The following is a 24,846-nucleotide window of genomic DNA, read 5'->3' as shown; positions in this document are numbered from 1 at the left end:
GGAAGGTGACAGGAGAACAGGTGATCAATGTTTGAGGGAGAATGGAAACTCAGGCTTTTCTGACTTTAAGGCTATTTTAGCTTTCTTGTGTTCCAATATCTTAAAAGAGACCAGAATTTTCCAGAAGTGGGAGTGAGGTAGAGCTTGCAGACCCAGGAGTGAGATGGATCATTATTCTAACAGAAAGGAGAAAGCAGCCAGTGTGGCTGGAAGGAACCTGTGCTTAAAGGGAGTAGAGTGTGAGTAGTTTATATGTTTGTATTTATCCTAAGGATGATGGAGAATCAATGAAGCTTCTTAAGCAAAGGAGTGACACAAGGTCAGAACTTTTATGGTAGGCTTCTCCCCCCCCCCCAAGCTAGTGTCATTTTAGGTTGTCTTAGGAAAAGGCACAGTGAGAACCCATCATGAAGGCGTTTTCTATTTGATTCTAGGGGTCTCAAGGATCACAAGGAAGACCCGAATTCTTTCTACTCATGGAAAGTTTGTCCAGCACCTTGAAGGGATCAGGGGCAGGTCCCCTCGTAGAACCTGCCAATCGCACCCAGGTAGCCCCAAGGATGGCTCTTTCACTCTTTAAAGGACAATGGCATCTACATCAAGGGATGAAAAAAAAGGGAAAGGAGTTAAGGAATAAGAGAAAGGGAACAGAGCCGAGGTGTGAGGCTAGATTGAGTTTACCTCAATTCCCTGACAATCCACAAGCATTTACTAAATGACTATTTGCCAGGGATTGTGACCTCAGAGAAACAAGTCAAACGACTCCTGCCTTCGAGGAGCTTCCAATCTTGAGGGGGACAGGAAGCCCCTATGAGGGTACCTACAATCCAGGGAGAAACGTGATTATTTGGAGGTGGCGTCCGGCACGAGAGGCCGGCGCGCTGGAGGTGAGGATGCTGCTTTCGGAACAACGTCCCTTCCCACTGTTTGGTCCTCCTCGAAGGATCAACATCTCTGGGCCGGGTAAGAGCTGGGGCAGGATTTCCTTCCCGGGAACTGGAGGAAATTTGGGTTTCCTTCCCGGACACACTGCTCCAGAGGGCTCCGGGACGAACCCTAAGGCCCTGGCAAGAAGAGGCATTTAGGAGATGGAGGCCAAGGGGAGGCGGAGGCCGTGGAGCCCGGCGGCATCCCAGGGCGTTCGGGCAGCCTCAAGCCCTGCCTCCCTAAGATCCAGCCGCCGAGCCATTTACCGTGCCCCCCGCTGAGCCCCCCGCACATTCCGCGCTTCCCAGGCAGAACAAACCAGCCTAACTTTGGGGAGCACGTGGGGGTGGGGAGACAAGAGCGTCCCGGAGGGCTGGGAAAAGTCCCTTACTTTTTCCTTCTTGGTGCAGCTCAGGGTCCAGGAGGAAGGAGGAGGCTGGTGGAGGAGCCCCCTGGTCGGCGAGCCCGCCCCTCCCTGAAGCGCATGCTCTGAGCGTTCCTCTCCGACCCCACCCCCTTGTTCTCAACCCCTCCTCCTTACCCCCGACCCCTCCTCCTTTTCCCCCCAAACCTCTCCTTCTTTTCCCTCCCGCTGCCTCCGCCCCCGGCCCAGGTTGCCAGAGAAGCTCAGCAGCAGGAGGAGCAGGAGCAGGAGCAGCAGGAGGAGCAGGAGCAGGAGCAGGAGTCGCTGGGGAAAGCAGCCACCACAGCAGCCCCGGCACCGGCACCAGCACCGGCACCAGCACCGGCACCGACGGCGGCTCGGGCTCCGGCTCCGGCAGCGACCAGCAGAGCGCAGCGGCCCCGCAGCTGCAGCGCGCGGCCTGGGGGCCCGGCCCGGCCCGTCCCACCGGGCGGCGGACGCTGCGCTCGCCCGAGCTCTGGTTCTGCCCGCCCGGCTCCCGGGCCCGGCCCGCGCACCATGGCTCCCTGGCTGCAGCTCTGCTCTTTCCTCTTCACCGTCAACGCCTGCCTGAACGGCTCCCGGCTGGCCGTGGCCGCCGGGCCCGGCAGGAGAGGGTCGCCCGGGGACACCTGCGGCTGGAGGGTGAGTCCGCCAGCCGGCCGGGGCACGGCCGGGGAGCCAGGGGGCGGGGACGCAGAAGAGAGGGAAGGGAGGGAGCAAAGGACGGAGGACGCGAGGGACAGGGGAAAGAGGCGAGGGAGAGAGAAAGGAAGCAAAGAAGGGAGGACAGGAGAGGGGAAGGGAAGGAGAGAAAGGAGGTAAAACGGCACGGAAGGAAAGAAAGGAAGAAGGAAGGAAGATTGGAGGAAAGGAAGAAAGGATGGGGGAAATGAAGAAGGACGGACGCAGGGAGAAAGTTAGGAAGGCAGGGGAAAAGGAGAAAAGATGGAGAAGACGAAAAGTTAAGATGGAGGGAGGAAGGAAAGAGGGAGAAGTTAGGAAAGGGAGAAGAGGAAAAGTTAGGGAGGAAGGAGGCAGGGAAGGAGAAAGTTAGAAAGGAAGAAGGGCGAGTGAGAAGGGCCAAAAAGAAGGGAAGGAAACTGAGTGTGAGAGACGGGAAGGGCGCTGAGCTTTCCTGGAGTCCTTTTGTAGCTGGCCTCCTGCCAGGAGACCTGACCGGGGAGAACTGAGGCCGGAGTGGGCGAGGGGGGCGGAAGGGAGGATCGTGCTAGGATAGCGTGTGTGAGTATGTGTAAGTGTGTGTGTAAGTGTGAGTGTGTGTATGTGTGTGTGTGAGTGTGTGTGTGTGTGTGAGTGTGTGTATGTGTGTGAGTGTGTGTATGTGTGTGAGTGTGTGTATGTGTGTGAGTGTGTGTATGTGTGTGAGTGTGTGTATGTGTGTGAGTGTGTGTGTGTGTGTCCGTTTGTCCCTCCATTCTCCCCATCCCACCCTCCCCCCAAGGATCGATCGAGCCTGGCTGAACCGGGACAGGTGTGTGTGTGTGTGTGTGTGTGTGTGTGTGTGTGTGCGTGCACGCATGTGTGCTCCCGGCACACACTCTCCCCAGGTGTGGAGGAAGAGAAGAGGAGAAGGGGGACGAAGGAATGGGGTTTTCCCCGAGTTTCTCCGGCCTGCCCTCCCTCCCGGGCCCAAGCCCTTGCACCCCGGGGGGGGGGGGCGGCCGGGTCTTTGGGGGAGGGGGAGGAGGAAGGGGGGCGTCGGCGTCTGGGCACCTGGGCCAGCCCAGCCTCGGGCTCCCCGGGGGATGAAAGGGGCCGCCGGAAGCCTGAGGCTTTGTGCTGCTAATGAGGCGAGGCGGGCCTGCGGGGCGGGCGGCCGGGTCGGGGCTGGCGCGGAGGGGCGGGGAGGGAGAGGGGCGCCGTTTGCTCCCCGGCTCGGCCCCTTTTGTTTTTGTCCGAAGGGATCTCCCCGGGAAAGCCGCGGAGGCTGCGGGCTCCGGCCGCGCTCTCGTTTGTTTGGGCTCCGCGACCTTTTCTCGGAATGTTTTGGGGGAGCCTGGCTCTCCGACCATTCCCCTCCCTCCTGCCCCTCAGCCTCCCACCCCCCTCCTTCCCCGTTTGTTCCCCCGTCTCTTCTCCCCTCTCCCCCTCTCTTCCCATCTCTGCCGCGGACTTGGTTCCGGTCTGTGGCTCTTTAAAGCTGCGAAGTCTTTGCTCCTGCCCACCTGCAGCTCAGCTGGGGGTAGGGGTGGGGGTGGGAGGGGGGGCGGTCTGGGGCGGAATAATGAAACCCGAGGCTGCCGGAGAGTCTGGACCAGCGTTCTAGGCTTGGGAACCTTCCCCTTCCTCCCCGTCCTCCCCCTTTGTTCCGAACTCTCTCCCCCAGCTGCTTTCCGAGCAGGGTTTGACTCTCCCTGCCTGGACCAGTCATCTGGGGTTTCCCCGGGAGGCTGCCGGGCCTCCCGCTTCTGCCGCCGCCGCCGACCTCCTCCTGGCTCTTGGGACTCCTCCCTCCGGACCCCCCCTCCCTCCTCCCACTTTGCTGTTTTTAATTCTTAGAATCCTAGATTGAAAGCAGGAAGGATCCCCCGAGGCCCTTCAGCCCCAGCCTCTCGTTAGCTAGAGGGGGAAACTGAGGCTTCCAGAGGGTAGTGGATTGCTCAAAGCCACACGGAGAGAGGGTGACACCCGGAGGATTCCCCGGGCTTCTGAGCGTGAAAGCCGCTTTTTCTTTGACTGCCTTTACACGGCTGGATTTCTGTAAATGCCCTTTCTCCACTCGCCACCAGATTCCCCCCAAACAGAGCTTGTGTTCTTCCAAGCTGTCCTTGGTCCCAAGGTTGGGTCCCCCCACTTAGGGAATAAGTAGGGGACACCTTTTTCGTCCTGGGGGCTCACCAAGGGAGGCAGTTGCTGAGTTGGTTGATTTTCCAAGGTGGCTGCCCAGGAGGAGACAGCTTTGCTGGGGCGCAGGGCCCTGGTTTGCTCTCTCAGGGACTCTGAGGTGTGGTTCTTCCTTACTAGACCCTGGGAGAGGGACAGGATGGTTGAGATGATAATATCCCAGCCCTTGTGGGCTGGGGCTGCTGGGATGTGGGGTAGATGCTTTGGAGAGGTCCGAACTGAGTGAGAGGCTGCAGTTATGGAGAGCAGGCTGTGGAGAGGGAGGGTGCCCTTTAAATTAAGCTCCAAAGGTTGAGAAAAGAAGCAACTGCAGCATCCGGGATACTTTTCCTTCCTCATGCACAGGGGTGGGGGGGTGGGGGTGGGGAGTTCCTACTGTCCCTGGCTTCCCCCCTCTTTCTGTACCTTCATATTCTTCAACCTTACATTTCACCTTTAGCTGAAGTGCTCTCATAAATAACCTTTCCAAACTGATATGTCAGCAACATCAAGTGTACCCTCTGCCAAAACAAAAGGCCTATTGCCCAAATTAAAAAACAACCCCAAAGGCTCTTCGGGTAGGAGATGTTAGTGGGTCCCCCTAAAGTCTTCTCAGACTCATCGAGAATTGGCAGCTGGGTGGCGCCGTGGATACCAACTTTGAAGTCAGGAAAACCTGAATTCAAAACTGATCTCAGACACTTAATGAGTCCTAGCTGTGTGACCCTGGGCAAGTCACTTAACCCCAATTGCCTCAAGGGGGAAAAAAGAATTGACTTTCTCGTGACTCACAGTTCCATGATATTTTACAGTTTTTAAAACATTTCTTCGGAAAATGACTCATTTAGTGATGGCAGCACAAATGGTTCCTACTAAATGGTCTTAAATGGTTCTTAGTCACCAATGTGCAGGCCGGGAAATAAGGTGTAGAGGTGAAATCCATTCAGTATCAGTTAAGGACTTGCTAGATGCCAGGCATGTGTTGGGTGCAGGGGATACAAGTACAAAGAATGAAACGGTCCGAAAATCCAAAGAGTTTGTATTCTAATGGAAATGACTCAACCAGTAGCACTCAGCTAGTCCACATTAGAACTGGCACTAGAAGCCAGGTCTTTCTAACTCTTAAGTATAGTGTTATTATCACAGTAGAGGCAGCTGGACTCATCTTGGTGAGTTCAAATCCAGCCTCAGACACTTCTTAGCTTAGGACAAAATCACTTCATCCTGTTTGCCTCAGTTTCCTCATCTGTAAAACAAGCCGAAGAAGGAAATGGCATATCATGCCAGTTTTGCTAAGAAAATCTCAAACAGGGTCACAAAGGGTGCCTGGACAGGCCTGGAAGGAAAAGCCAGCATTTCAGGAGGCAGGGCGGTACAGTGATGGGTGTGGAACTCAGCATCCGCTGGCTCTACCGCTTAGCTAAGTATGTGCTCTTAGGCAAGCCTCTGGCCCTCTAAGGTCCTCCAATATTGAGCCAATATTTCCACATTTATTATGTTTTCCCTGCCAGTTGTCCCAGTCTCTGGTTTTATGGTTCTCTTGGCTTGGGGTCTCTTCCACAGTTCAGGACCTAATGGCTGATGGGTTATGACACCTCCCTGGGCCTCAAAAATCAGCAGAGTAGGGAATTGGAGGGAAGGAGGGACAAGAGAGACACCATCTTAGTAATGGGGTTTGGTGGGGGAAAATCAGGAGCAATCTGAAGTCCATCGGCAGCCTGGCAGACCCCCCAGCACTGAAAAGAGAAGTTTTAGGGGAGAGCCTCTCGCTCAAGGAGAGAACCCAGTGCTTAGCCCTAGGTTTGGCCCATAAAAAGCACTTAATGCTTTTCTTTCACTGGTTTGTTCTTGGACAGAGCAGCTTGGAGATAGGAGTGGGCCCGCCCTCAAGGGGAGATATTCCCAGCTTCTGGCTAAGATTCCCTTCTAGTCAATAGAGCTTATAATCCTTATGTTATAGTCGATATAATCAATAAAGATCACAGTCGGTGACCACTTATTAAGCATGTGTACTGGGCCAGGGACTGTGCTAAGAACTTTATACAACTTTATACATGAAAACAGGGCAGTGGAGGAAATTTCAGAGCTGAGAATGTGGGGATGATGCCTACCTGAACCTCCTATAAAATTGGGGGACTCCCCCGTCACCCCTTGAGTATAAAACCATGGCAAAAGTCTGTGAGCCACCTACATACACCTTTACTAGAAGTGTAAGGAAAGTGAGTAAGGAAACCCTCTAGAAGGTACCCTAACCTCTCCCTTTACTGGTATAAGGAAGGAGCATCAGAGAGGGGAAATGTGACTTATCCAGTGATTACGTATTAGGTACTTCTGGGCAACAATAACACACAAACCCATAAAATCCATACTATTGACATTTTATATCAATATTTCAATTTTATATCAAAATATATCATATTTTATATCAAAAATAATATCTTTTAATAAGATAGGAACAGTATGAATAAAGCAAATCTTATTTGCTCCATCCCTTTCTGATTTCTGCCTTCTGGGCTCTTGGAAGATTTTGTTGCTATTAATAATTGTTTGAATTCCTGCATTCAATAGGAGTATGGAATTTGGAACAAGAAGAACTGGGTTTAAATCCAGTTCTGGAGGCTACCGTGAGCCACATAGACCACCCCCACTTTCTATTCCACCTCAGTTTCCTCATCTGTTAAATGAATCCAATCTCCTTCAGAGCTCAACTCAAGTATGAAGTTCTTCCTGACCTCTTCCAGCTGCTGGTATCGCCCCCTCAGCATAACCCCGATTACCTCTGCTATTTATGTTGGAGATACTTGTAGAGAGGGTCCCAAAAAGTCTTAGTTCAATTTTAAGGGAGCTTAAAATTATTCTAAGACTTTTTGGACACCTTATAGGTGCACATGTTCTTCTTTAATATAATCTCTTTGAGGGTGAGAACTATTTTTATCCTTGTCTCCCCAGCACAGTGCTTGGTATACACTAGGCACTTATTAAATGCTCTTCAATTGCAAGAGAAAAGCTCAAAACAAGCGTTTTAGCACTTACAGTAATTTCCATGGAGGAGATGAGACTGTGTTCTCAAAAATCTCTACCATCAAAAAAAAAATTAAAAAAACAACTCCACCACTTCAATTCTGCTGATCTTAATAAAAGTGGACATGAATATTGTCCCTCAGGTCAGGCCATTTCCTCATTTGAGTGACACAAGAAACCTATGAGGGTGCTAGAATTGACCCTATTTTGCATAGGAAGAAATACAGATTAATAAATGGTGACTCAGTATGTCTCAGGTGAGATTTGCAAGCAGGGCTTTCCGATTCCAAATCCAACATGATCTGCTTCTCCAGGTTGTGTCTGTTATCACATTAAAAAAAAAAAAATCCTCATCAGAGATGATCTGGGCTGGCTTCCTCGCTTCTCTCTGCGTAACTTCTCCTCATTGATTTTCTGGAAAAATAATCCTGTGGGTAATAGCCCTACTAGCTTTATTTGCTAATAAAAGGAAGGTTCCTGTGTTTCTTTCTTGCTTTCTTTTTAAAATAAAGGTATAGTTGTAAAAAGCTTTACAAACAACCAAGTGAGCAGAGGATTTACCCTTGTTAAAAACAAGCGCCTTCCTGTGAAATGGGTTACAGTGGGTGACCTCAGAGGTCCTGCCCTGGTTGGCAATTCTGTGGGCTACATTGAGTTGAATTCTGGTAGGGTCACAAAAGCTGACCTCTCTTCCCCTGATGGTAAAAGCTACTGCCTTGTTTCTCCAGCTGGAGCAGGGGAGAGCTCTGTGAGTGGTCACACCCAGTAACCTTGTTTTGTGAACCAGTTTATTCAGCTCCACAGATATTTGTGGAGATCCTGTGTATGTGGACTGAGAAGAGATACAGAAATTCATATTTGGTTCTTGTCTGTTCTTGAGAAACTTAGCATTTGGATGAAGAGAGATTTATATGTAGATAGAACGTAACTGAGTGCAGAAATGGTTTGGATAGATAATCTAAGGCTTATGGGAAGTCAGAAAGAGAGGAAACTAGCACCGGGTGGCCGCAGCGAAGGGGAGCCAGAATGGGCTAGTGGAAGGAGTCAGAAGTTGGAAGGCAGGCTCTGCTATATATTTCTTGGTGATCTTGGGCAGAAGACTTCCCTTTTCTGGACCTTGATTTCCATATCTGTAAAATGAAGTAGTTGAGCTGCCCTCAGGAGGAAGTAACTTCCTGGTCACTGGAGGTGCCCCGGCTATGGCTGAATGGTCAGCTTGTCCAGGATGTTGTATGTTCAGCTGGAGGTTGGACTCGGCGGTCCCGGAGATCCCTTCCATATGTGGAGCCTGCGGCTTTAAAGCAGAGATGGGATAGATCATACCCAGTCTTCATTGCTCATAGCTTGCTTTCTGGAAAAGGAAGAATCCCACATTGCACATGACTCGTATTCTAGGTCCTTTGTAGGTATCATTAAAGGCAGATAAGTGCATCATAGTGGATAGAGCACTGGGCTTGGAATCAGGACGCCTCATCTTTCTGAGTTCAAATCTGGCCTCAGACACTTACTATCTGAGGGACCCTGGGCAAGTCACTTAAACCCCGTTTTCCTCAGTTTCCTCATCTATAAAATAAGCAGAAGGAAATAGCAAACCACTCCAGTATCTTTGATACAAATGGGCACATAAAGAGTCAGATATGAACAACAAAGGTATCATTATAATTTGTGGAGAGGGGGTAGCTAGGTGGGGCAGTGGGTAGAGCACTAGCCCTGAAGTCAGGAGGACCTGAGTTCAAATCTTACCTTAGACACTTAACACTTCCTAGCTGTGTGACCCTGGGCAAGTCACTTAGCCCCAATTGCCTTAAGGGAGAAAAGTTGTGGAGAGTTCATTAGCTTGCTTCATATTTTGAAATTATGTCTATCCCTTAAGGAGTCCTTCTGAATAAAAAGCAAGGTTCTCAGTGTCATCACTATTAGAGTGTTTCCATTGCCAAAGAATTAACATGAGCATAGAAGCAAATTAGACCTTAGAAGCATGTTTATGTGAACAACACCATAATGAGAAATGCTAGTCATTGTGAAAGCTGAACTTGGTTGGTTGGTTGTCCTTCGTTCCCAAAGAGGACCAGAATGTCATTACTGTGTTACAGCACAGCGTCACCCACTGTGGCTGATCAGACCAAGTGAACTCAAATGCTCTGCCCCAAGTTGGACCCAACTTGGGGGTGGAATTCTTCACTTTGCATCTGGCTACTTCAATTCTGCTTTGTTCTTAGAGCACAGGACTTTCTCTGATGACAGCATGGCATGCTGGGCCGTCCTGGGCCAGTGTCTCTCATGTCGTATAATCGATTCTAAAATTCTGAAGAGGTACCTTGAGAACATCCTTGTACTGCTTTTTCTGACCACCTTGTGAACGCTTGCCCTGTGTGAGTTCTCCATAAAATAATTTTTTGGCAAGTGTACATTTGGCCTTGGAACAATGTGGCCGGCCCAACATATATTTGCCCTTGGCACATGGTCGGCCCAATAGAGTTGCACACTCTGCAGTAAAGTTGGAATCCTTAGCAGTTGAGTTGGAGAAGAGACCTCAGTGGTTGGTGTCTCATCCTGCCAGGTGATCTTCAGAATTGTGTCATGTATCCCATCCCTACCCACTTAAGAAATAAAAATCTATAAAACAATCACTGAGGCATTGCTTAAATTTGTGGCTGATGCTTGCTTTCCCCTTCTATAGAATGTGAACCCTTCAGGGCAGAGACTGTTGAATTTTATTTTTCTTTTATCTTTGTATTGACTTTTCCAAAGTTGTAGAAGTAACTAGGATTTGAACTTGAATCCCATAGTCTTTCCATTATAGCATGTTGCAAATTCAGTGGGAATCAGCTGGAAAGCCTTGGATTATTTTCACTGTCTCCTCATCTACAACAGGTTCAGTCCCTGTCGTTTACAAGCAATGGCCTGTCTCCCAACCCTGAAAACAACCCTCATTTGATTCTTTTATTCCTGCTAACTTTCAGTGCTACATCTCTTCTTCCCTTTGTAGCTAAACTACATGCCTCCATCTTCTATTCTCAGGCTCTTCTTAGTCTGAAAGTTTGACTTCTGACTTTATTCCACCCAAACTGCTCTCTCCAATGTGTCCAACGACCTTTTCTCCATCCTCATTCTTCTCCACCTCTCTGCAGCCTTTGACATTATTGATCACTCTCCTTGCTATTCTCGTCTCTCTAGGTTTTCAGAACATCCCTCTCTGTCCTGGTTCTCCTCCCACCTCTCTCTGCTCCTTCTCTGTCTCCTTTGCTGGATCCTCCTCCAGGTCGTATCTCTAACCCTTGGTGTCTCCGAGAGCCCTGTCCTGGGCTCTTTTCTCTTTTCCCTCCCTCCCTCCCTCCCACTACTTCTCTTGGGGATCTCATAAGCACTCATGAATTTGACTCTCTCTATATTGATGATTCTCAAATCTATCTTTCCTGCCCCAGTCTCTCTACCAGCCTCTCAACCATCTTGAACTGGAAGTCCAGTAGACGTATTCAACTCAGTGTGCCCCAAACTCATGAGCTATCTCCTAAACTCTCTCTTCCTCCTCCCTGTAGAGTTCCCTGTAACTCTAGAGGTCATCGCCATCCTCCCAGTCCCTCAGGTGCACATTCTGGATTCCTCCATCTCACTCATACCCCCATTCATTCTCTTGCTGAAATCTATTATTTTCACGATCATAACATCTCTCAAATACACCCCTTCTCTCCTCCGACACTGCTACAGTGGGTACAGACCTTCATCACCTCAAACCTGGACTATTGCAGTAGCTGCCGGGGAGCTGCCTACCCCAACTCTTCCCCCCTCCACTTTATCCTCCATCCTGCCACTAAAAATGATTTTCCTAAAGTGTGTGCCTGACCATGTCACATCTTCTCCCCCTCATTAAACTTCAGTAGCTCTTTCTTACCTCCAGGATTAAAAAACCAAATGCTGCTTGGTATTCAGAGTCCTTCATATCCCAGCCCTCTCCTACCATTTCAATCACCTTACACTTTACTCCTTGATGGGTACTCTCCGATCCAGTGACCACTGGCCTCCCACAGAGGAGACACTCCATCTCAGCTCCAGGCGATTTCTTTGGCCATCGCCCAAGCCTGCACAGAGTTCCCTCTTCTGATCTGACTAATGACCTTCTTGGCTTCCTTTTAAGTTCCATCTTTAACTGGAAGCCTTCCCCGATTCCCTCTTAATTCGAGTGCCTTCCTTGTTCATTATTTCCTATATGTCCTACATAGAGCTCGCTTCATATGTATTTGTTTGCATATTGTCTCTCCACCCCCCCCCAGTAGATTGGAAACTTATCTTTTGCCTCTTTTTGGATCCTCAGCTCTTAGCACAGGGCTTGGCATATGGACAGTGCTTAATAAATGTTTTTTGATCGATTGGATGATGGAGCTGAAATAGGGCCAAAGATCATCTAATCCAATCCCTCCATTTTACAAATGAAGAAACTGAGTCCGAGTGAGGTTAAGTGGCTTGCCTGGGCTTACAAGGAATAGAATCAGGATTTGAATCCAATTCCTCCCCCACCCACCCTCATTACACTCTTTCCACTTCACCGTCCTAGGAAAAATAATTAAGCTAAAGATAGCCATCTTTTTGGTGAGATCCCAATTTCTCATTTGAAATCAAAAAATGCTTCTTTTTCATAGGTTGGGAACTAAGATGGCACTTTAAACAAAAACCAAGTTCCAGCTGGTTAAACTTTAGGGCACTTGATAAAAGTCTAGCCCAAGAATAGTGTCTTGGCCGGAGGCCCAGAGGAATTTTATTCAATTTTGAATTGGGTTTGTTTTCATTCACTGAAAGCTCATCTCTCTAGAGCAGACATTTGGTGCTTTGAGCCGGGTAAACAAGTGTTTTTGCCATGCTAGCTGCCAGCAGGCTGCCTGGTGTCCCCCCTCCTGGCCGGCTGTGAAAGCTGCCTCGGTGCCTCTGGGCACATTTCCAGGGCATGATTCTGCTCCATGCATTGACACTTTCCTGCTGGTCTTTCCCCTTTCAGCCACCATCCCAGTGGCCTTCTCCCCCTTCACCTTTTCCTAGCAGTCCCACTCTTTTTTCTTTGAAAAGCTCTGCAAAGGAGAGAAATTCCTAAGAGTCAGAATCCTAAAAAGAAGCCATTACTAGAGGCTTAGCCTTCTAGAGCCAGGGAGGGGCCTTGCAGCCCCTCTCTTTCAGCCCCTTTCCCACAGGAGTCCTTTCGGCTCCTTAACGTGAGGAGGTGAAGATTTTTATAGCTAGGAATTTGCCTGCAGATGCTTTTTTTTTTTTAACCTAATTCATTTTATTTAATTTTTAGTGGAATCATAGATCTAAGTCTCTATTGTCTGTCATTTTCCTGTCTCACCCAAACCTTTCCATATTGTATACCCAGGGCCCTGCTGCTGAGGCCAGTTTTATGACTGCTTCCTGGCCTTCCATCTCCCTCCTGCCCCTTGCATTGATGGGCTGATTACTGGCCATTTGGAAACTCTGGCAGTCTTGTTTTCTTTTTCTATTATTATTATTATAGCTTTTTATTTACAAGATATATGCCTGGGTAATTTTTCAGCCTTGATCCTTGCAAAACCTTCTGTTCCAACTTTTCCCCTCCTTCCCCCCACCCCCTTCCCTAGATGACAGGTAGTTCCATATGTTAAATCCACATGTTTAACATGTTAAACATGTTAAAACATGTTAAAATGTTAAAGTATATGTTAAATCCAGTATATCTCTATCTATCTACACACACACACACACACACACACACACAGAGAGAGAGAGAGAGAGAGAGAGAGAGAGAGAGAGAGAGAGAGTGAGAGTGTTATTTTGGCAGTCTTGTTTTTCAAGAACTACTGAGTGGACAGAGTTGCAGAGTCAGAAGGTCCAAAGACCCAGGCCAACAAACTCATCCCTGAGGAAGATCCATTACTGGGACACCAGCCACCTCCTGAGTCTACCCGTTGCGCTTTTGCAGAGTTAGCAAGTTTCCCCCTAATGTCCAGCCTAAGCCTGTGTTTCTGCAATTTCCATTCCTTGTTCCTGATATTGTCTCGGGGGCCAAGCAGAGCCAGTCCCATGACCCTCACAAGGCTGGGTTCTGGCTTTCTCCCCCAAACACCGTTTTAAAAAATCCACCTTAGTGAATCTTTCCGCCCTGAAAGTGTTGTCCTGAATTCCCTAAGGTTTAGCCTCGTGCTGTCAGCCTCTCTTTTTGCTAACCACAGATGGCTGAAGATCTTTTCAGTTTTAAGTCTCTCGTAAACTTTTAAGGGTCTCCTTTCCTAAACAAACAGTTGGGAGCAGTTGATCTGTTTCCGATGGGCCAGCTTTTCCATTTCTAGGGAGCTTAACTCGCCTGACCCGTTCGGATATTGTCTTCCTTGTGTTGTATTTATCTTGGCTTCCGTGTAAGTTTTGAATAGACTTGACATATTATTAAGTGACTGATGGCCCCTGTAACACATTGTCTCCTCTGGGGCAGGGTTGTCTTTGAAGTCCTACCCTGTAGGAAGTAAAGAGACTATTTGCTCTATTAAAATTCCTTGGTATTTCCTCTGTTTAACCACAGGCCACTTCCCCTCTGCCACTCTAAACACTGCAGGGACACTAACTGATTGAAAAGACACAAGCTCTGGAGTAGTCATAGCCTATTTAAAGAGAGCTTCTTTAGTGCAGTTTAAAGTTAGAGCGAGGGGACAAGTTAAAGTGAAGTGTCAATGTTTGGATGGGACTTGGGATCCTCCTCAAAATTCCCCTGCTGGACCATTGCACGTTGGAAATATAAAATATGGGCATGAAGATGTGTTTTTGTGGTAAAGGGATATGTAACCAAGCCAGTGCAATTTTTTTGTTTGGTGTTTTTTTCCCTCCTAACTATTTCTTTGAGCTCATTGAATTTCTATGAATAAAAACTTTCCCAAATGAGATTTTCTCACTTGGTTAGGAAGGGCTGAAATGTCATTTTCATAGAGTCAGCTTTGTTTACTTGTAAAATTCATCTGAAATTCAAGCTTCTTTCATTTCATGGAGTTCTGAGGTCTGTTTACTTGGACATTTCATCTGCTTATTATTACCTCTAGGATCCAGTTAGGAGAGCAGGTCTTTCTTACTTAAAGATTACTAAGAAAATCACAGACCAGATGATACTCTTTATCCTTCCCCAGGGTATGTTTTTTTAAATGCCCACAGATCAGAACACCAGGCAAGAAACTTCAAAAACATAATAACTAGGCTGAAACTGTAACCTCCAAACCCTTGCTTTGCTATTTTCTGGTGGGGGCCTGAACGAGTTAATGACTATAATTTCTTAAGGAGAAAGATTTTTTTAATGTTTTTGGACTACTGATGCGATGGATTAAAAAAAAAACAACAACGAAACTTGAATTTTAAAAAGTGGCTTCTTTTTTCTTAGCAATGCCAATTAATCTCATTCCTTGGTAAAGTTGGGGAAATGCAAAATTTAGCTAATTAAAGGTGCAACTTTTAAAGGGGGTACTTAATAGGTACCAGCTGTCTCTTCTAATAAATCATTTGAAAGATGGTAAAAAGAAAGGTTTGATGTAAATGCTTAATTCGCCTCTAAACCTGAAATTTCCTGGTACCTTTTTTTTCCCTGATTCATTAGACTAAATTAAAACTACATTTGCTGCTTATATCTCAGAAACCCAGTTTAATTTGAAATAATCTCAAGAGTTCAGAAATAGCCCTTCTATTTAACAGTTTAACAGCTGCTTTAAAACTCCCTTAAAAGTCTGAAGGAAAGGAGTCTAAGTGTTTTCAGTGAAGTTAGACAAAGTGTAACTTTTCTTTTTCCTTTTTTTTTTTTTTTTTTTTTTTTTTTTTTGTGCAGTGGCAGATAGTGTAGCAGAGAAGCCAAACCTCCTGCTGTTTCCCCTTAAAATTATAACATTGTTGATAAACTAATTAGAACTCACAGAACAATGTAATACTGGTGTATATGTGTTTAAGGGGACTCAAAAATTCTTCGCTTTAATTAAAATGTTTTGATTGATATTTACCTTTCATACTTAAAATGAATACCTGAAATGAATTCTTTTGAAACCACCCAGGATTAGAATTTAAATATAACCCCTTAAAAGTGAAAATGCATTTTACCCTTTCCCCCACCCCCAATCAGGCTTAAGCCTTTCTCCAGGTGTTGGGTGTTTGCACTTTATTTCTCCTTTGCATTAAAATTTTTTTAAAGGTGTAGCTCATTTCCATTAAGTTTCCAATCTGAAATGATGGGCCCCCTTTCCATTTTCAGTTTGTGAGAGTTTATTAGAATAAAAAGAGGATTTCCTTGAATGCTTCTGGAATGGAGAGTGGTATTTTATTTAAAAGGACCATATGGACTAGAAAGCATTTCCCCATGACTTTAATCTGTCCAGGTGATTCCTGGTCTCCTCCCCTGAACAATCCTCCCTTTATCCGAGGAAAATATTGTGCAATCAAGACCAAATGTTTAAACCAAAACAACCCAAAAGTCCAAACTAGATTTTCCTTTGCATTATGGCCAGATGCACTTCCTAGGCAGCATCCTCGTGGGACTGCCTGAAACTTTTCTCCGCCTCCTTTGAGGACAATGGGACGGAGGTCTTGAGAATCAGTGACACGTCTCCAAAGTGTGTTTCTCTAATAAACCAACATGTTTGCTTTAGGCTGAGGGAAGCCAGAGGCCCGGAAGTAAAGAACAACAACTGGCTTTTGTTTAGCAATTTAATGTTTGCAAAGGGCTTTTATCGTCACACAGATAAGCCCACCACAGCAGGGAGGTCGGAGCTATAGGGATTACCCCTCTCTGGACAGATGAGGAAATTTTGACTCTGAATAGATGGGTCACTTAGACAGAGAGTGAGGTTCAGAGGCTGCATCTGAAACCAGGTCTTCCTGCCTCAGTGGGTCATAGATGTAAGGAACCTAAGAAGACATTTAGTGGAAGAGATTAGAAAACAAAGGCACCTGGGATGACATGAATGAAGTAGGATTTGACCTCATATCTTCCGAACTCCAAATCCAACGTGCTCTCTACCATGCTGTTTCTCCAAATTTAAACTTATTCGTAGTATTTAGAAAACACCATGTTTTGGGCACCGAACTAATCACTAGGGATACAAAGAAAAGTAAAGCTTACCTTCCCTGCCCTCCAAGAGCTCTCATTCTCATGGGAGAGATAATGTGCAGTGGGCATATAAGATAGACAGAGTAGGGGAAAGGAAATCTCAGAAAGAAGGCCCTGGCGTTAAGAGGGAACAGAAAAGGCAAGGTGAAATTTTATCTGAGGTGAAAGAAGCACATTCTGGGTATGGGGTGGGGGAAAGTCATTCAGGGAAAAAAAAAATAAAAGACCTGATCCCTTGAGGGTTGTGTGCTCTCCGGCTGGAAGGGGGGCCCCATGAGGCCCTCTAGATGGACCCCCTCACTTCTAAGAGGCCCAAACCCAGACAGTAGGTAAGCATCAGTGGGAATCTGAACTGAAGTCTCTCTTTCTGCTGGGCCATGCCCAGGGGTCTTGTTTCAGCAAGGTCGCATGGACCACACATGGTATCATAGTTTATGCTAGAAGTCCCCAAGGATAAAAACAAACAAAACCCCAAACGGCCTTCCGAGCCTGGAGCCCCAGCCCTCTAGAAAGATCCAAGGCATCCATATTGAAAAATGCTATTGCCAGAGAGGCCCTGATCACTCATGAGTTTACAATTCATTTCAATAAACTTTTTTCCAAGTTATCCTGAAGTCTGGGGGAGACAGAAAGTTTGCTCAGACCCAGTGCTTGCTTCATGGCATTTACAAGTCAAGTGGGGGATGGGTTGGGTGGTGACACAAGACACAAAAAGCTTGACAAGCCTTGTCTTAAAGACCTCCCCGGAGAGGGAAGCTCCCCCCTCCCGAGGAGGGCAGTCCATCTCACTCTCTGGGCAGCTGGAATTGTTAGGAAGTTGTTTCCTGACATAAAACCCTAGCTTGCTGCTTGTCCTGCCCTCTGGGGCCAAATTGATCGACCCTAATCCCTTTTCCTTGAGAAGACGCTTCACATACTTCTAACCAGCTATGGGGGACACCCTTGAAACTTCTTTACTCCAGCTTCAACTCCCTCAGTTTCTTCAACCCATTCAAATGTGGTTTAGACTCAAGGTCCTTGGCTCACCCAACTTTTTGTTTGCTCCCAGCCCATCCAAGACCTTCCTAAAATAAGGCATCCTGAACTGAATGAAGAGCCTGCTTGAGTTCCAAGGATTGGAGGACTGTAGGTTGTGATAAACAGTTATACTTTATGTGACAGGCAATGGAGAGGGGCTGAAAAGTGTTGGAGTAGAGGAGTAAGTCAGTCCTTGCTTGTGTATTAGGAAGATTATGGGGTGATGTTAAAGAATAGACAACCTGGAACTGGGAAGTTAAAAATGGAAGGGACCTCGAAGGTCTGCCTAGTCCAACTTTGTCATGTTAATAATAAGGAAATCATAGCACAGAGAAATAGAGCCATTTAACCAAGATCTTGTAGCCAGTAAGTGTCGATTCAAATGCAAATTTTTTCATTTCAAATTTTGTTTCAAATCCCATGATCATTCCAAAGTCTTCTGTATGTTTTGAGTGGCTCTCCCCCAGAGAGTTAATGAACTTCTTTATTTTCAGTGGTAGGTCTCTTCTTTCTCCTGGTTTTTGTTAATAACAGAAAATGCTGTTTGTTGATTTTCATGAATTTATTCGGCATCCTGCTGTTGGAGTTAATTATTGACTAATTAGCAAAGAAGAGAGTAAAGATGAAAAAGATTGTAGACTTCATATTCTACCTTAGTTGTGTGACTTTGGACAGGTCACTTCTCTGTATGCCTCAGTTTATTCATCCATAAAATTAATACAGTGGCATCTATCTGACAAGGTTTCTGTGAAGATCAAATGAGATCATATATGGAAAGTGTGACATAAATATTAGGTGGAATATAAATTATTCATGGTGAAATGGGATAGTGATGAGATGCTGGGAGCCTAGATATTTGAGAGAGGGGGGAAAAAAGTTGACTCTAGGACTGTAGCCACACTGGGAATATGTTGTGGTCGTTAACGAAATGAAAGAAGTGGAAAGGAAGGGGAAATGATAAGGAAGGAAGGGGAGATGTTTGGGATGTGTTGAATTTTGAGGAGCTCTGACTCTCCAATGGAGATAGTCAGCAAACAGGTGGAAAGGAGTGGCTGGGATAAGTGATAGTTGTAGGTATAGGATTGGGGAGAAGACTATGGACAGAACTGGGGGGAAGGGGATGGGAGGAGAATCAATCATCATGGATTCATTAAATAGATGAATTCATGCACAGACTATATGCCAGGCACTGGGGAACATGAAATTCTCAAATAAAATAGCTTTTGTCCTTAAAGAACCTACTGGGAAAATTCAGTGGTTAGAAGGTAATAGGTAGAATGTAGGGGCACTGAAGGAACCTTCGGGAAGTTCTTCCCTCAACTATCCCTATTTCCTCCATTTTTATGCAGTCCACATCTCTGCCTCCCAAAGCCTCATTCTTCAAGAGGCCCATTCTCAGGAACTTGTAGCTGAGAGTAATCCATATTGTGCCTCAATTTCCCCATACCAAAGATCTGTTCTTCTCTTTATTTAGGATTCCTCCGTCCTCCACAATACCTTCCTCCCCGTCCCCTCTGTCCCCTCCCCAGCCTTCCACTGACAAGTGCTCTTCTTTCCTTCATCTCAATTTATCTTGTATGTACTTTTGTCTTTTCTTATGTTATCTCCCCTAATAGAATAGGAGCTTTTTGAAGGCAGGAACTAGTTCATTTGATCTTTGAATTCAGATCAGGGTCTGTAAATAATAAGTGCATAATAAATGCTTGCTGATTCGCTTGCAAGTTATTCTCTCAGCATCCCCAAGAGAATAAATTCCTTGAAGGCAGAGAATAAGTCATTTTTACCTCTTTATATCAGTGCCTTGAATGATACCTGGCCCAGAGGACCCTAATAAATGCTTATTGATTAATTAACTCATTCTGCTGCATATTATAATTATCCATGAAATATAATGCTGATACATTTCTCTCTTTTAGACCTTTAGCTCCTTGAGAGCAGCTTATATTTTATTTTCTCTTTCAATTTCAGGGCCTTGCATAGCGTAGTCCTTTAAATGTACGTTTCCATTGTTTCAAATTAATGACTAGGTTACAATCAGTGAAACTAGAATAATGACTTTGGCCTTATTCTGAAATCAGGAGCCCCTGGCCTGGAGATTTAGTGGCAGAGGGAGGGATGTGATGATGAAGATAGGAGAAGGTATTTTAAAAAATATTTAATATTTAACAATTCATTTAATATTATTTTGTTATTATATTTTTAATATTATTTAATATTAAATTTAATAATGATAATGCAAGAAAACAGCAAACAACTCCAGCTGCCTCTTAAAATATTAGAGTTATTGCTTAGATTTCTGAAAGTTAATACTCTGTGTGTGTGTATATGTGGGGGTGGGTGAAGGACTTGATGTTCCTCCAGGTCTCTGTTCTAATGGTTTCTGAGGGGTGTCATTGCTTCTTGGACTTCTCCACAGTGTACTTACAATGGAAAGAACGATGACTCTGAAGTGAGAGGACCTTATCTGTAGGACCTTTGAGGTACCTCAGTTTCCTTCTCTGTAAAGTGAGAGGCTTGGATCAGAGGGTGGCTGGGATCTCTTCCCAGCTCGGTTCTGTGATCCTGTAATCCTTACATTATATTTACTGCCAAGATCTATGAATATCAAGATGTAGACGGGTTCTGGGCAGTTTGCTGCTGTAACTAGGGATTCCTGACCCCGGGGAAATCCACTTATTGTTGTTTGAATAGAAATCAAGCAGCAGCTATTGGCGTTTCCTAATCACTAAAGTGGAAAGAGGACTATTGGAGACAACAGGGGTACGCAGAAAATCCTCAGCTAATTGAATATCTGAAATGAGTAAGATATGTGCATGTACCTTACCAGGGCACAGACTCCCCTCCCTTCCAGTGGGAATCCTTTGATTGGAAGGAAATGTGCCCCCATGTCTGTTGGCACCCTGATCCAAAGGTGCAGTCACCCTCCCCTGGTTACAGCTCGGTTATAGGTGACTGGTCTTTAAGTAGGAAACATAATTTTCGAAGGTAGACTGTGTTCCTTGAGCATCGATGTTCTTGATACTGATTTGTCAGATGGAAAAATAGTAGAACCATTGCCATGATTCACCTGAAAACAATTCGATCATTTTGGCCCAAGACTCATCTATTTTTTTTTTTTTTTTTTGAAGCAGCCAGGAGGTACAATGGATAAAGAACCAGATCTGGAGGCAGGAAGGCTCATTGTCCCAAGTTCAAATCTGGCCTCAGACACTTACTACCTATGGGACCCTGGGCCAGTCACCGCTCCCTGTTTGCCTCAGTTTCCTCATCTGTAAAATGAGCTGAAGAAGGAAACCTCAAACCATTCTATATCTTTGATAAGAGACCCCAAATGGGGTCACGAAGAGTTGGACGCTGCTGAAAAATGACTGAACGACAGCGTCATCTATTTCAGACATACAAACCAAGGATGGCCCCTAGCTTTGTTTCCTAGCCTGGGATTTGCCGGGGTGTGGGCCACGCAGGCATCCAGGCATCCGTTTGCTCAGCCAGCCTTGCTTGGACAACTTTGATTTTTAATTTCTCACCTCCCTGTGGGAGGAAGGAGATATTTCTGATCTGACTTGTGATCATATTCAGGTCCAACCAAGCAATCAGTGACTTCTCTGACTTTTTTGTAGAAGACTGTGGGAAAGGTCCTGGTTGGCTGACTATGAATTAATGAAAATCCTTAGAAGCTTCACTAAAGATAGCTCCTGTGGCTTAAAAAAAAACCCACAACAACAACAAAACTCTGACACACAAAAAAACCTGGTATTGCTTTTTTAATTGGAGAAGGGAGGTCATGGAGTTTTACAGAAATTAAGCAAAGAAAATGTAACATCTGGTTATGGTCTGCTGGTTTGTGCCTTTGTATAGAGGCAGGCTTTGGCGGTTCCCAGCCTCCAACATGCCCCAGGTGATCCAGGGTGCAAATCCCTTGTAAGGCTCTGTTCTGGCCTAGTATTAGACAGGCCAGATTTGGGGAGGTTGGGGGGCCAACTCCCATCGATTTTCCCTTAAGTAACTTTCTTTTTTATTCCTTTTTTAATAGCTCTGCATTTAAAAATTCATCCTCTCCCCCATCCTTTTTCCAGGTTTCTCAAAATTTACATTAAAAATTTGAAGTTTTTCAAGAGGAAGGAGAAGGGAATGGGGTTGAGGAAGGATGCTATTTTAAAGGTAATTTTAAAAAGATTGATATGGTAGCAGCCACCTGATCTTAGATCTTCAACACAGTCTCACTCCAGCTTTTTAAATACGGTATTTCTGCTGCAAGGGATTGTTCAGTGCATTTCTGTTGTAGAAGTCTCCATCCTAGGTAACAAACATCAGAGCAGTCTTTGTATTCATTAAAAGATGGCTTTTGTGCTTATTATTAACATGGAGCCCATCTAATCTTTCAGCATTATTTAGAGCCAGGCAATTTGTCCATTTAGTGTGTGTGTGTGTGTGTGTGTGTGTGTGTGTTGCTATTAATGGGCATTTTTTTTTTATTAAACCTTTTCTTTTTTTCTTATTGAAAGGCTTCAGAAAGTACAGCCTTGCATTAGAGCTGCCCTGCTGATCCCTAATCTCCTCTTTTAAAGATTATTCCAAAGTCCTTGGTACCTTCTAGAAATTAGGAGGAAATCAAGAATGCAGGGTTGTTCCAAACAGTTGTCAACTTTTCACCCTCTGGGGCTTGGAATGCAGTTCTGCCTGAACTCTTTATTGAACAGTGCCTTGTGTCTGTCCTCTGCCAGTGCTATGGCTGTAATCAAACATTTCTTTCCGATGAGCAAAAGTTTTTAGGACAGTAAAAGTCCTTCCCCTTGAATTAAAACAGGTCCACCCCCACCTTTCTGCTTCCTTGGCTCTGTCATTATTTATGAAATTAGTTGATTTTCCAGGAGCCTTTTCTAGTAGCCCTTTTATTAACTGAAGTGAGGTTGCTCTAGATTTCTGTCCTCTCTATCTTTTTTTTTTTTTTTTTGCAGGATTTAAATGCCTAGAAATAAAGTAAAATTAATGCTACTGATGGGGATGGGGGGAGGCGAAGGAGAGTAAGTTAAAATGTCAACAAGTGACAAGTTGTTATTCTTACACCACACCAGGCAAACCCGGGGAAACAAAGCCTCTTATCTTTTATTCATAAGTTAAGGGAAAATGCAAGTCCTTGGGGCTTAGGCTAGGGCAAGAGCTGCATTTGTAAAAAATAATTCCGGGACTGTGCCATTCACTCTTCAGTTCCTTTTTTGATCCGGGACCACTGGCCGTGAAATCTCACGCAGAGATTTCCTAGGGGGACTTTGAGCACCCCGAGAATGAACTGCAAAGACTCGACTTTTCTTTTTTCTTTTCTGGCACCAAATATATCGAGATTTTGATCCGCAGCCAGATAAGATGAGACCAGAAAGCATCTTCTATACTTCAGTCTTCTTCTAGTTTTGTGTGGATTTTGCTTCCTTGCAAGAATGCCGAATTGTCATTGTATGCAAATTTGACAGTGGCCACAGTGCCTGGAGACTTTCTGAGAAAGTGATAACTGGGCTGGAAGGTTTTGTTTGTTGATTCTCTTAAGGTGACCCTGTTTGAGTCACAGCAGAAAAAAAATAATCATTTCTATTAAGATCAGAGAGATGCCTGTTTTAGCAGCAGCTTTTATTTGAGGGGAAGGGGAAGAACTCTGACACTCCCTCCACAAGTATACACACTCTGCAGATTTCCACTAAGAGGGAGGTTCTCAAAGATGTGGTATGAATAGACTATATCTTTTGTTCAGTATTGGAGGATTAATTTGGGGCTTTTGCGTTTTGGTTGTAATTAAAGGAAGTCAAGCAGGGTTAGCTAAAGAAGCATGGAATTTGGTTTAGACTTCTAATCTTAACATTTGAATTTTGAAGGTCCCCCAGGCTTGCCACAATCCCAGCTTCCTGTATGTTTAACCAAACTTCCCATGAGCAGAAAAACCTGTGCTTGAGAAGGAGTCAAAGAAGTTTTTCCTTGGGACAAAAAAATCAAGCTCTTGGAGACAAATGATGAAACTTCTGTAGTGTTCTCTGGGAGGAAAAGTGCCTTGATTGCAAGGACTATTTTAAAGCAAAAGATGGTTTTGTTTTTTTCTCTTTTGCTATGATTTGATCAAAGCCCCCTAACCTGTGCCTCTGTTTTTGTTGCCCGTTGATGGTCTGTGGATAACATTACATTTTTTCAGCATGAAACTGAACACTCCAAATCCCTAAAGCAGTCTCAAATTTATGGTTAATAAAAGAATTTATTGTACTGGATGTCATCTGTTAGATCACTCTGGGAACAGAAACTGGCAGCGAGGGGACAGGAAATATTTTCATTTCAAATCACTTCAATCTTCTGGTCTGGGGCAAAAGTGTCTGATTTCAGGAAAGTCGCTGTGAGTAGCAAGGGGAACTCCTGAATGCATTTTTACCACATGAAGTGGCCATCTTAAATCAGTGAGTGAACTGATAGGGCCGAAGGGTCGTGATCTGTAAAGGACAAGCTTCGCCTGTCGATGTTGACCTCTCAGAGTTGGTTTTTCCCCAGAAATGTCAATGGGGCAGAAGTGGGGAACGATGGTGTGATATAGCCAAGGAAGTCTTGGACCAAACTCATCATCCTTCCTTACTTTCCAGGCAGCCCAGACTCTCCGAGATGACGTCCTCCTGAGTTCTGCCTTATTCTGAATTCCATTTTCAAAATGGAATTTGGGATGTTGCCCTAGGAAGGTATGAACCATGGGGGAAAAACATTACAAGCTTCTTTTTTTTTTAAGCTTCCAAAGCCTATTGTGAGAAATCTTCAAGTTCTAGCCAAAAGTCCCGAAAGTGGTGTGTCCTTTTTTAAAAAACCGAGATTAATAGTTGGTGTTTGTACAGAGCAGCTTAGTCGCTCAGTGCCCTTTGCATGTGTTACCTAGATTATCTTCATGACATGTCTTAAAGGGAAGGTATTATTTCTGCTGGGGTTATTTTTTCCCCCCCCAGATGAAGATACCATGGCTGAGGAGAGTCAGGGAAGATTAGAATACGCCACATGACTCAGAAGTGACTCTAGCTGCAAGAGTTCCCAGTCCTCTCTTTCTCTACTGGGATGCAACTTAAAGGGGACAATGTTGATGTGCGATAAAACAAAATGAAATGGAAAGACAAAAGAGAGCATAAGCACTGGAGGATTCCACTTGCCTTTCTAATTTGGGGGATGCACTGAAAGAAATCAAAGTGGTATATTTGCCTTGGCTTTTAAAAGGTGGGTCAGAATGGAACAGACCAAGAATAGGAGAGGTAGAGCCTTCTAGGTATGGGAAATGACACATAAGCATTAGCGTGCAGACTGGTCCAGTTTGGAAAAGAGAGTAACATGCAATCTAGCTGGAAGGATAGAGGAGTTCCAGATTGTAGGGGTTCCCGCTGCCAGATTTGGGGCTCCCAGTGCCAGATATAGGGGCTCCCAGTGCTAGATTTGGGGCTCCCAGTGCCAGATGTAGGGGTTCCCTCTGCCAGATTGTAGGGGTTCCCAGTGCCAGATGTAGGGGTTCCCAGTGCCAGATGTAGGGGCTCCCAGT

General features: G+C 45.5%; 1 protein-coding gene across 1 annotated transcript in view; it reads left to right on the top strand.

Annotated features, from left to right (window-relative positions):
* Positions 1 to 1,510: 1,510 nt before the first annotated feature.
* The window catches only part of IL17RD (interleukin 17 receptor D), an 83,746-nt gene continuing 60,410 nt past the window's right edge, over positions 1,511 to 24,846 (top strand). Inside the window, 1 exon segment of the mRNA XM_031952296.1 lies at positions 1,511 to 1,975. Coding sequence (XP_031808156.1) covers positions 1,850 to 1,975 — 126 coding nt within the window. The 5' untranslated portion in view covers positions 1,511 to 1,849.

Source organism: Sarcophilus harrisii, chromosome 1, assembly GCF_902635505.1.
Source record: "Sarcophilus harrisii chromosome 1, mSarHar1.11, whole genome shotgun sequence".
Classification (NCBI taxonomy): Eukaryota; Metazoa; Chordata; class Mammalia; order Dasyuromorphia; family Dasyuridae; genus Sarcophilus; species Sarcophilus harrisii.
Note: the sequence above shows the minus strand (reverse complement) of the source record. Positions and strands in the feature narration are given on the sequence as shown.